Source organism: Triticum dicoccoides, chromosome 3A (genome assembly GCF_002162155.2).
Source record: "Triticum dicoccoides isolate Atlit2015 ecotype Zavitan chromosome 3A, WEW_v2.0, whole genome shotgun sequence".
In the NCBI taxonomy this organism is placed as follows: Eukaryota; Viridiplantae; Streptophyta; class Magnoliopsida; order Poales; family Poaceae; genus Triticum; species Triticum dicoccoides.
This window is the reverse complement of record NC_041384.1, coordinates 98,511,884-98,524,151: the sequence shown is the minus strand read 5'-3', so window position 1 is coordinate 98,524,151 and position 12,268 is coordinate 98,511,884. Positions and strand designations below refer to the sequence as shown.

Genomic DNA, 12,268 nt, shown 5'->3' with positions numbered 1-12,268 from the left:
TAGTGTTTTTGAACAGGCCCAGATATCTAGCCGAGGCAGCCTGTCCAGCCTAATTTCATTTCGATTCTCAGGCCCAGACCAGGCACATATTTCCCCCGCATAGAGCCCAGGTGACCAACCAAACAGGCCCACCCACCGCCGCTCCCGATTACTTCAGCCGCCGGCCGCCGCCACCGCCGCCATCCTCGGCTAGAGCTTCTCCGTCCCGTACCCCTGCAGACCGCGATCTCCGCCTGAACCACCGGCCGGGACTGCTGCTCCGCTTGCTCTCCCCCGTCGGAGATCCGCCCGGAGCGACTTTCGTCTTTCTGGGTAAACCCTAGCCTCAATCGATTCTTGCTTTTCTTTCGTTCGTGCTGCGAAAAATCCAGGCTTTTCGAGGGATTCCGTGCGCCTCTTACGGAGTCTGCTGTTGCCGTGGACGTTTGTGTCGGTGCGACTGCGTCGGAAATTCGCGGGCGCATTCGCCGCTGGCTGTATGCTCGGGATCTCGGAGCTCGTAGGATTCTCATTTGGAGCGTAGAGCTGGGCGCCGGATCCCTTTGTTTATTATTTATTTATTTTGAGATGCGCCAGAGAACTACTTGATCTTGCTGCCCGGGATGGTGCTGCCCATTGCTTTGTGCTTTTTTTGGCGGTGTAGATTTCTGCTTCTGTGACTGTCTCATACGCCCAATCTTTTGCGCCAAACATTTTCCTAAACCGTAGTGTGGTTTGTCGAGAATACAAATGAAATATGTCGGATAAGAGTTTGGACGCCATCCATGAGCTAGCTATGCCCAAAGGAGCCACCTGCAAAGATTTAATTTAGTTTTGTCGCTCTCCATGCTGTTTCAGGTTGTTCCGAAGCTGCAGAAGCCCAAACCCGGAAACAGAGTAGACGGCGCCGCATCTATATTTGCACTCCCACGCTTAAAGCCGAGGCGGCGGAGGAAGCTGCGACAGCCATGGCGTCGTCGTTGGCACCGGCACCGGCTGCTGTACGCGATATGCAGTGCGACCTCGAGTCCCAGGCCAACGCCCTCAGCAAGATCCAGAAAGGCACGTGCGCTTTCCCGGCCCACAAATCCCTTGAGAGTGAGAGAGGAACCCGTCCCTCCCTGCTTGCAACCCTAACTCTATCTCTTCTGCTCCCCTTGCAGACATCTCCAAGAATCACGAGGTCCGCAAGCAGTTCACCATCCAGGTCGGCGAGAATGAACTCGTCCTCAAGGCATGAACGCACGCTTCCTTGGTTCAACTCTGTTCCGATTGGTGATTTGCGTGAGTACCTGGTTTGATCTAGTTTGGCTTTGTGCGTAGGAGCTGGAGCTGCTGAATGAAGGGGCGAACGTGTACAAGCTGATCGGGCCAGTGTTGGTCAAGCAGGACAATGCGGAGGCGAAGGCCAACATCAAAAAGCGCATCGAGTACATCACAGCTGAGCTGTGAGTGGCTATGAGCTGATCTGTATCGGTTTTGAATTGTGTTGATGCTGTGATGAAGGTGTGGAATTACTTTCTTTGCAGAATGAGAATGGATCGGGCGCTTAAGGACTTGGAGGAGAAACAGAATAGCAAGAAGGAATCGGTATGTTACTGTTTTCTTGTCAATTTTGTTTGGGCTACTTGACCACATAAGGAAAACCATTAGAAGATGATATGTGGAACTTACCTAGATTAATTTTTGGTATGTGAAAACTGTTTGGACTTGTTTGGAGTGCAGGAGCGACTTTAATTGTCTTGGTAAACCAGATGTTCTGTCATCTCTGTGATATTTTTGAACAACGTAGTTATGGTTTCCTTGAATTTATAGAGCTGCACAATGCTAACATGCGTGGCACTTTCTGAACTTTGTCTGTATAGTGCATTATAGTTTGAAAAAAAGTAAGTTGAGCTGGATACAGTGACACTGATGGAAGTTGAAAAATGACTGACGTTGTCCTAGAAAAATGATAATGAGGTGATTTAATAAAGGGGGAAACTACAGAAAACCTATGGTCCTGAGTGGAGAAGAAATTAAGACAGGATTAAAATAATTCCAGCATCAGTACTAATTAAGACTTATGAGAGGATTCAGTGCATGAGAGAGAACGGAATGGTGTGATAAAAACGTGGTAGTACTTGTATATATGTACTGTGAGCTCATGCTACCTTGTTTCCTTATCTCATTATCTGTTTTTAAACTTAATCCGGCTAGTTAGGATTATTTGGCAGTAGCCATCACATGACCAAATATCTGCAACATAAGGTGACATCAATTTTGCACTCCTTCAATTGTCAAGCTTTCCTGACTGTTATCCACAGCTTGTCAGAACCATTCCGGTGGCAGTTCCGGTTTGACTCTTGGTATATAGAATGATTTGGTAACAGGCTAATCCAGTGCGCTATTCCAGGGGATAAATAATCAAATTTGTACATAAAACAACAAGGTTCTGGTTCCCTGGCTTGAATTCAACTCGGAAACCAAACCCAAGTAGCTTGCTGGCCCAGTGATGCTGTGGTATCGTAGACAAACGCTGATCAAGCAAAAATTTCAAGCGATAATGGTCTATATGCACCACAAACGTGCGCCCCCATAGGTACGGTCGCCAGTACTGCACAACATGCACAAGGCCGATGAGCTCCCTCTCATAGGCTGCTAGTTTGGCATGTTGCCAGAGGCCCTGAACCTTGATGCAAAATAGCCCCGAACCCGCTGCCCAACGTATCGCATTCCACCACAAAGTTGAGGGCCAAATCAGGGAGGTGCAGAACAGGCGCTGTGGTGAGAGTGGTCTTCAAGGAAGCAAAGGCTGTGGCGGCCTTAGTTGTCCGTACAAATGCTTCCTTCCGGAGGAGCTTGGTGAGGGGTGCAGCGATGGTGGCATGGTGCCAAAGTCACGGTTGAATTTACGATGGTAGCCAGCTAATCCTAAGAAGCCAGACACTGCGTGTACAGACTTGGGTGCTAGCCAATGAGCTACAGCCTGAACCTTTTGTTGATTTATAGCCACACCCTTGGATGAAATCACGTGCCCGAGATATGTGACAGTGGTCTCGCCGGAAGAGCACTTAGAGCGCTTGATGAAGAGGTGGCGTTGATGCAGTGTGAGGAGGACCATACAAACATGTCGGAGTTGTTCTGACAGGTGCGGTGTAGGATGGAACAGCTACTTCCTATTCATGTGAGCAGTAAATGGAGAAAAGCTGTGTGGAGGCGATAGATCCTGAAAATGCAAATCGCGTTTTCCTATTTTACTCATCCAAATTGCATATACTTGCCTTAACAGAAAGCCTAACAAGAACTAACCAAAACTGGTTTCCTAAAAATCCTCCAAAAACCCGTTTTCCAAAATCCCACATCTAATTATCAGTATCCAAACAAACCACTTTGGCCCTTTTTGATTCACATTAATCCAAGAACGCGGGAATATGAAAAATCTAGGAATCAGACGGCATAACATGTTGAAGCATATTATATATGCCTGTTGGTTACTGGAAACACATGAATACGAAATAGGAGTTTTATTTGAAAGGTTAGGTGTGTGCCATATTTGTCACGGAAACAAAGAAAAGTTTCTATGAGGTTGGATCTAACAGAAATATTCCTTTGGAATTGCACACAAAGTAGTCCCAAGATTTTATGGGTTCTAATCTTATAAATCAAATAAGCTTTGAATTAGGAAAAAAAATATGGTTTTGAATAAAAGAGGCCCTTAAATTCTACCTCCATGACTCGTCACGACCATTCACTACTGTACCATTAAATTAACTACCCGCAATACTGTATGACTGTATTCAGTTACCTCTGCAATGCTCGGAAGAATTGTCCAATTTCTTTTTGTTAATGTAATTTTTGCCAAGCAGATAATCAAGCTGCAACAGAAGATGCAGGCTGTACAAGCAAAGGCGCAGGCGTAAATGAAGGGCTCCCTGCATTAGGGCCTTCGTCCTCCCAAATGTATGGGTCTGTACAAGGCGAAGTTAGTCGCCTTGTGTTATCTATCCCCTAAAAAGGTGAAAGAAATCTGTAGTGTTCAGAGATTGAGAGAAGTTCCAGGTTTGTGTAGTGAGAGATTTTGTTTGAGAGTGGATACTCGGTTGAAGATGTACCTCTTGCTGGTTTCTAGTGATATGGTTGAATTGACTTTTGTTTCGAGAAGGAATTGGATCAATTTTTTCATGTACCACTTTATTTCTTCTATCTTTGCTTATGTTGATTAATAGATTCATTTTTGGCAATGGTGTTGGGAAGTTTTTTATTTTGTGTGGGAGACCTTGATATTTGAGTATGTTAATTCTTGCTGGTTATCATAATCTTGGAGCTAATTCTGTCTGACATCTTGGAGCGCCGTGTGGGCTGGTCTGTTGCGTTTTATAATAACATGATGAATCCAATGGTATTTCCAATGGTATTGATTTGGTGGTGTATATGTTAATATATTTGTCTATAAACTTGTGTGTGTTGGGGTGGGGGAGTCGCATAATTGATTGAGGAAAGTAGCTCGTGTTAGACCTGATTGATATTGAACCATCAGAATAAGTATGCCTCCGTTGCAACACGCAAGCACTTAACTAGTTGAATCAATATTCGTTTTCTTTAGCTTGTACCAACAATTTTTGGGATTTGAAGGGGTATTAAGGATTGGTCGGAGTGATTCACTGTATAAAATTAAAAACATTGGTTTTCTGGGAGTAAAGATTTTCTTGGGAAGTACTACCCCTGTACACTAATATAAGGCGTTCTTGCAGTTCAATTTAAACTGCAAAAACGTCTAACAATAGTGTACAGGGGAGTATTAGAGTTGCCTGTAGTCTGGAAAAAATGGGAAACTAAAGCGGCAGCCGGAACGCAAGGTAGGAAAAATAAGTGAAAAAAAACTACAGCTCCTCATCAAAATGAGCTAGCGTGGCATGATATCAAGTTAGTGTACATCATACAGCTCCTAGCACAAGCCACACAAGAGCCCTTACTGAAAAGATAACAAAATTGTCACCCCCAGAGTGTTTTCATCACTACACGTACTTGCCCCTGTACTTCGGCTTGGAATCTTTATCAAATTTGGGCTTCCCATCATGCTCCGCGGGGCTGAACACGGCAGAGTGCAGGTTGCCCTCCTCCATCCATTTCTGGTGGTTCTCCCTGAACTCCTGGTGCCGCTCCTCGCCGATCCTCTCGACCTCGTCTGTGTAGGGGCCGACCTTCACCATCGTCAGCAGAACCCGGCTGTACCGCAGGCTTAGGATCTGCTCGCAGGAGGAGAACAGCTTGAAGCAGGGGTGCTCCGGGAATTTTGCCACGTCGGCAACATCATCCTCCCGCAAGACAGGATAGAAGAAGACGAGCCTGCCACCAATCACCAGCATTCTCGCTGCAAGGAGGAGAAGGTCGTGAACGCATTCTGCAAGACTGTATGGCGCGGTTGATGGAATATGGTTCTCTCTCTTGTCGTCCGGAACTATGTACGGAGGGATGATGCCTTTTAGGAGCTTCCGACCGCCCGACTTTCGCCCACCAGCTCGGACACCATATGGGGGGTCGCAAATGATTGCATCAAATATCTGGTGACAAAAGCAGCAGCAGTTTATCATTTCTTGTGACCAAGATAATAGAATAAGACTGTATCCAAGGGGTAGCGGGCAACTTGCACAGAAGATAACCTCCTAAAAATAGCATCCAAGGAAAGATGCAATGTTCAGTTGTAGACCACAATGCAATGTTTTTATTTTTGCGTGGCCCACAATGCAATGTTAACATAGTACATTTGTTCTATCACATAATAGTCTAAAGGTTGATATATCACACAGTAGTTTATACATTATATGCTCCAAGTACTGTATTCAAGGAGTATTAAGCAAATATAGCCATGAATTATTTTCTCATGGGACTAACAAACAAACATTTCATGGTGAATTTGTTTCAGAGATGGCTATACCAACCACATGAAGGTCATACAAGCATTCAACTATGTGACCGAGTATCATGTCATGTGCGTCCATGCAAGATTTCAAGCACAACTACAACATTCGGTGGCATTAATTTGCGCAAAAGGGTCAGTTGCTGATACTTTTCTTCATTTCCAATCGGTCACTAATGAACAATTCCAAAGCTGCGATAGTAATGCACTGAAATATTGCATAAACAACAGAAAATGCAGGATAGTACCTCCTTCAATCCTGGACGCCAAGGTGGCAGGTTGTTATCTGCTCGTAGCACACACAAAGGCTCTGGCAACTTGTACTGAATAAGATAACATGGTCAAAACATTACATGAAACATAGGTATCCACCAACTCACGGACTAAATAAGATGTCACTACTTCAAGATACTAATAATGATTATTCAGATGAGACTCATGGCAGCCATGCAAGAAGCTTCTCTGAACAAAAATTACCTGCTCAAAGTTGCTCCAAATATTGCAATCGGGGCCACGACCATCCCGCACAACTCTTATATCAATATCTGCACCCTGAAAGAACTTAATAAGCATGACATTGCCTAACAAAAAGGAGAGCGGTGTATTTATTTCTGCGATAAGCACAAACCATAGTCATGGCTCCAAAATGTGCAGCAGCCACTAAAATGCTCCCGGTGCCAACAAAAGGGTCATACACAAGTTTCCCAGGCTGTGCGAGCCCTTGGTTGGCCATGAGAAAGGCCATTTCACAATCCATCGCAGTTGGGCCAATGTACTTCCTGCTCTTCAACTCATATGTCGGCACTACATGCCTATCTGCTGCTCCAACCAGCCGGCCAAAGAATACCGTCTTCTGAGCAACTGGTGGCAGGCCATTTTGTGGCCCATAATCATCAGTCTCCAAGACAAAGAACTTGTGATCGGGCTTCTTCAAATTAACACGGCCCTAAACAAGAGGAACAGCACCGATTATATAAAGGAAATAACAATTGGCATTCACAAATGCCTTGGAACTAATAGCACAAGGTAGAAAAATTGTGGCACAGTGGCAGCAACCTCGAATGGAATGTAGGTGAACCTCTTTATAATCGCATTCTGTTCTTCGAAGCTGACCGCCTTGCCGAAGCTGTCGACGATAATCTTGAACGAGCTTTCCGGCGTCAGGTACGGCAGCTTCCTTTCGTCCGGGTACGCCCGTATCGCCTTCTCCAGTTCGTCGTAGGTGGCACCCTGCCCCCACAGCTCATAGATCCCCTTCACGAGCAGGCCTGGCACACGCAGTGTCCGGGATAAACGCGAGAAGCTAGGCAGCGGCGCATATCATGCAGGTTACGGGCATGGTACCAGAAATCAATAAACGATGACGAGGGCAGCTCGCTTACTGCGGTTGGCGATCTGCGCGGCAAGACGCTCGTCGCCGGGGAGGCGGACGAGGTGGAAGGGGGAGTCTTCGTGGTGATTCTCGGGCATACGCCACTCTACAGCGGCCCCGGCGCCGGGGCCGCCGAAGAGCTCGGCGAGCGACTGCACCTCCGGCCGCCGGTAGTCGAGGAGCCTGTGGTAGAAGACGCAAAGGTACCACATCTCTCCCACTCTGTTTTCTGCGTGGCTCCGGCAGGTCGACGACGGCGGAGGGGGTGGCGTCTCCGGCGGCGGCGGGTGGAGGGAATCGAAAGCTGCGTGCGGGAAGGAAAGATTGAAGAGAAAACCTACGTAGACCACAGCGCACAGTGGGCTTATCGACTCTACGGCCCAGACTGTAATTGAACTGCGCCCGCACTGCCAACAGCCCAGAATTTTTTTTCCCAGAGTAACTTTATAGAAGAGAGAAAACAATGTACAAGAGTTTGTGGTGCATAGCCAAAGGTCACAAGCCGACCGAGGCCACGTTACAACTCCAACTTCACACACTACGTTAACTCCTCACAAAATGGTGTCGACTCCATGCCATCCCGCTCTCGCCCAAGTGCGAAGTTCATCAAGAATCCTGTTCACAAGATCAGCCACCAAGATGGGTGTAGCCACCAAGCGGAAAACCCGTTCATTCCTTTGCTTCCAAAGGTGCCAACACACTAGCATCACCAAGCTATCAAAAGCCTTACGTGTCTCCTTATCAAGCCGATTTCTGGTACTACCCCACCATGACTCCAGAGTATCGCTCACCATCGGTGCTAGGGCAGGGGTAGTCCTCGTGTTGGAAAGAATGTTGTGCCATACTTGGCGTGAGTAGATGCACTGGATCATAAGATGATCAACGTTATCCTCCTCCTGGCCACAAAGATAACATGGTGAGGGGTTATCTTGTAGCCCATGCCGCAGCCTTCTATCGGATGTCCATATTCTATGTTGCATAGCGAGCCACATGAAAATCTTGTAGGTGAGAGGTGCCCAACACTTCCAAATCCAATGCGCATAGGTCACACTGATCGCACCCTTGAAGAGCATTTGACGCGGAGGCTGAAGTGTACACCTACTTGGAGTTTCAGGGCCAAACAGCCTCATCCTGCTCGGTGGGAATAAGCTGCGTTGTAATAGCAATCTCCCAAAGGCTGATCAATTGAACTAGCTCGTCCGTGGAGAGCTCACCGGAGATGTCTGTGGCCCAGCGGTGGTTGAGAAATCCATCATGCACTGTCCGCTTGTTCACAGTTTGTGTACGTACTTTGCCTCAAATGCTCGGGGCAATCTCCCTGGCTGTCGCACCTCTCATCCATCTGTCTTTCCAAAACAACACCATGCGACCGTCCCCAAGTTTCCAATGAACCAAGCTGTCAAAGGCCGACTGGACTCGCGGGTCCATGACCATCGAGAGACCATGCCACGATCTGCCTGGATCCGTGCGTCTAAGTCATTCCCAACGCAATCTTAAAGCCAAGCCTTGGCGGTTTAGGTCGAGAAGGCCAAGGCCACCTAGCTCCTTTGGCATGCACACTCTTTGCCAGGCAACAAGACACTTCCCTCCGTGAACTTCCTCTGATCCGTCCCGAAAGAACGCTCTGCAACGCTTGTTCACTTGCTCGATAGCCCACTTGGGGGCATCCGAAACGATAAGATGGTGGGTGGGGCGTGCCATCACCACATCATGAACAAGCACCAACCTTCCAGCTCTAGTGATTAACCCTTTCTGCCATCCAGGCATGAAATTAAGTACGTTGTCCACTATCGGTTGCCATTCAGAGCGCGCCAGCTGCTAGATGGAGAGTTGCAGCCCCAAGTACTTACAGGGAAAAGACTCAATGCTCCACGACATTGCACGCTAAACTAAATCCTTATCTCCATCCTCACCTCTGATCAAAATGGCCATGGATTTTGTGTAATTGATGTGCAGTCCAGATGCGGTCCCGAAGATGTGCAGGGCCTCTTTAACAAACCTAAGATCCGAGACTGTGGGTCTGACGAATAATACGACATCGTCCGCATATATAGAGAGCCGTTGCATGGGTGTGCAGCCCGGCATTCTACTCAACACACCACACTCCTAGGCTTTAGTGATGAGGGATGTGAGGACGTCCATCGCGATAACAAACAAAAGTGGCGAGACCGGGTCTCCCTGCCATAGCCCTTGAGCATGTGCGAATTTATGTCCCGCGTGACCATTAACCACCACTCGAGAAGAGGCCGTGGAGAGTAAAGTCGCTATCCATGATAGCCAAGTATCCGAGAATCCTTTGGCTCAAAGGAACTCAAAAAGGAATGGCCAAGACAGGGTGTCAAACGCACGCGAGATGTCTAACTTTAGCATGACTCCCTTTGCTTTTCTTCGATGGAGTGAGCGAGCCACCTGTCTGACGAGCATGAAATTGTCGTGAAGGTTCCTCCCCTTGATGAGCGCCGATTGATTTGCTTGGACGAGCTCATTCATACGCGGCCGTAGTCTATCAGCGAGAAGCTTGGAGCCTATCTTGGGCAGGCTGTAGACTAGGTTAATGGGTCGAAAGTCTCCCACACGGCACACACCGACCTTTTTGGGAATGAGAGTGATAAGAGCCTGATTTAGCCTTCCAAACCCGCGACCATTACCGAGAAACAGATGGTGGAGGGCTGCCAACAAGTCGCCTTTGATGATACTCCAGGCTTTTTGGAAGAAGAGACCAATGAAACCGTCCAGCCATGGTGCGCGATCCGCATGCATCTCCTTAACCGTGGCCCACACCTCATCCTCCGTAAACAACACGTCCTGGTCCATCAAATTTACACGTGGGATCTCGAGGAAGTCCAGGTCGATCGTGTTCTCCTGCGCTCTCGTCGTGCCCAGCAAGTCTTTGTATGTTTGGAAGAAGATTTGTTCTTTGCCAAGCTGGTCCGTGATCGTATTGCCATCATGCAATATAGCCGGGATAAAGTTTTTCGTCTTCCTTCCATTTGCCACGAGGTGAAACAGTTTGGTACTGGCATCGCCCTCCTGCAACCACCTTATGCACGACCTTTGCCTAGCGATCATGCGCTCAAGTGAGGCCAGGCCTAATGCCACAAGCTTAAGCGATCGGCGCGGCCACCTCTCCCCATCCGAGAGCAAACGCCTTTCCTGCGCCATGTCAAGCTAGAAAATGATCCAGTTAGCCATCGCAATTTGTAACTTGACATTGCCAATCCTCTTCTGTCCCCAGGCAGTTAGATGCCGAGTTGCGTTCCTGAGGAGTGCGTCAAGCCGTTTGAACGGATCATGAATGTTGGGGTCACAGACCCAAGCCTCCCTTAACGCATCTTCAAAACCATCAAGTCTAGCCCCAAAAATGTCAAATCGAAAGTGCCGCTGCGGGTGTATGTCACTAGTAGAAAAAGGGTCAAACGTGAAGCACATTAGTGCCGGTTTGTATTTGAGACGGCACTAATGTATACATTAGTGCCGGTTCCAATGGCTAGCCGGGCCGCTTTCATTAGTACCGGTTCATGGCGAACCTTTAGCACCGGTTCGTGCCACGAACTGGTACTAATGAGAGTGGTGGCAGGATGTTGTCAGACTGGGGCCCCTCCAGCCCCTTTAGTACCGGTTCTTGGCACGAACCGGTACTAAAGGTCGTCCTACATAAACCCTTCGTCCACCCAAGCTCGCTCTGTTCTTCCCCTTTCCCCTCTCCTCTTTGTTCTTCCCCTCTTCCTCTCGAGCTCATCACACATTTTGCCCAAAATTTATCAAGATTTGAAGGCCCCCATCCATTCAAATGATCACAAAGGTTAGCAACTTTGTCCTTTCATCTCTCATTGCTAGATTAGCTCTTGCAATGCTTTATATAGTGATTAATTTGTGAGTTTAGTAATTTGGGAGGATATATATATATATGTGCTAGTATTTGATTTATATGCAATTTGAGGTCAAAAATCACACTTAGTTTGCATATGTAGGTGTGTTTTACTTAATGCCTTCTAAATCTCCGTCGTAACCACCATCGATCGCCCGCACCGTTCCGTCGCCGGCACCACCTTGTGGTGAGCCTCTTGTTCATGAAATTTTATATAAAAATTGATGTTTGTGTGATTTGGATATATAGTTACTCGTATAATTATCTTACCCGTACGTTGTTTGTTATACATATAGTGCCATGGTTTTGATATCCGTCCCCGTCGGCCCTCGTCCTTGTTATGATTCAGATGTGGTATATATATTCTCTTTTAAAACTAGTTGCATTTCGTGTTTATGACAAATTATGCCCATCAAGTTGACATAGAAATTTTTTCTAGGAGGTATGTGAACCGGAAATTCCAACCGACCCTATTATCGAGAGGTTAAATTTAGTTGAAAGAGAAAATGAGTACTTGAAAGAAAAATTGAAAAGAATTGAGGGGGAGAAGATGGAATTGGAGTTGCATGTTGCCGATGTCGTCGATGATCACAAGATCAAGATGGAGAAAATGTGCTTGAAGATTAGAAAGATTAGAAAATATGCCATCAATAGTGAGGCTTGGTATCATTATGCTGTTGGATCCATTGTTACCTTAGTTGCGATCTTGATTGTATTTGTTGTTGCATTTAAATGCTTTAGCTAGAGAGTTATTTGTTTGTTGCATTTAAGTGTTGTATGAACTTTATGTATGAACTTGTATTAATTTGGTCTATTCGGTGTTGTGTAATGAAGATGAGCCGGCAATGGATGTATGATGACCGATGCTCTCCCCAGTTCGTTGAGGGCGTGCATACTTTTCTGCTTGCGGCTGAGGCAAACAAGCGGGCGGATGGTTTTATGCCTTGTCCATGTGCTCGCTGTAAGAATGGTCACAATTACTCTACGTCAAGAACCATTCACGTCCACCTGTTTAAGTCCGGTTTCATGCCCCACTATAATGTTTGGACCAAGCACGGAGAAAGAGGGGTTATGATGGAAGACAATGAAGAAGAAGAGGACGACGACAGCTATCCTGGCCATGGGTTCCCTGAATACGATGATACAACAA

The 12,268-nt window shown here is 46.9% G+C and overlaps 2 protein-coding genes across 2 annotated transcripts; one reads left to right on the top strand and one right to left on the bottom strand.

Moving 5' to 3' along the window:
- The first annotated feature begins 115 nt into the window (after positions 1-115).
- On the top strand, positions 116-4,202 carry LOC119267355 (prefoldin subunit 6-like). Its single transcript, XM_037548731.1, has 6 exons — positions 116-312; positions 838-1,041; positions 1,143-1,213; positions 1,303-1,427; positions 1,509-1,569; positions 3,828-4,202. The coding sequence occupies exons 2-6, from the start codon at positions 948-950 to the stop codon at positions 3,879-3,881; spliced, it is 405 nt and encodes a 134-aa protein (XP_037404628.1). The 5' UTR covers positions 116-312; positions 838-947; the 3' UTR covers positions 3,882-4,202.
- Positions 4,203-4,825: 623 nt separating this feature from the next.
- LOC119267354 (tRNA (guanine(10)-N2)-methyltransferase homolog) lies at positions 4,826-7,596 on the bottom strand. The gene is made up of 6 exons (XM_037548730.1): positions 7,261-7,596; positions 6,935-7,146; positions 6,507-6,824; positions 6,356-6,430; positions 6,127-6,201; positions 4,826-5,522 (listed from the first exon to the last, which is right to left on the bottom strand). The coding sequence occupies exons 1-6, from the start codon at positions 7,460-7,462 to the stop codon at positions 4,977-4,979; spliced, it is 1,428 nt and encodes a 475-aa protein (XP_037404627.1). The 5' UTR covers positions 7,463-7,596; the 3' UTR covers positions 4,826-4,976.
- Positions 7,597-12,268: the final 4,672 nt, after the last annotated feature.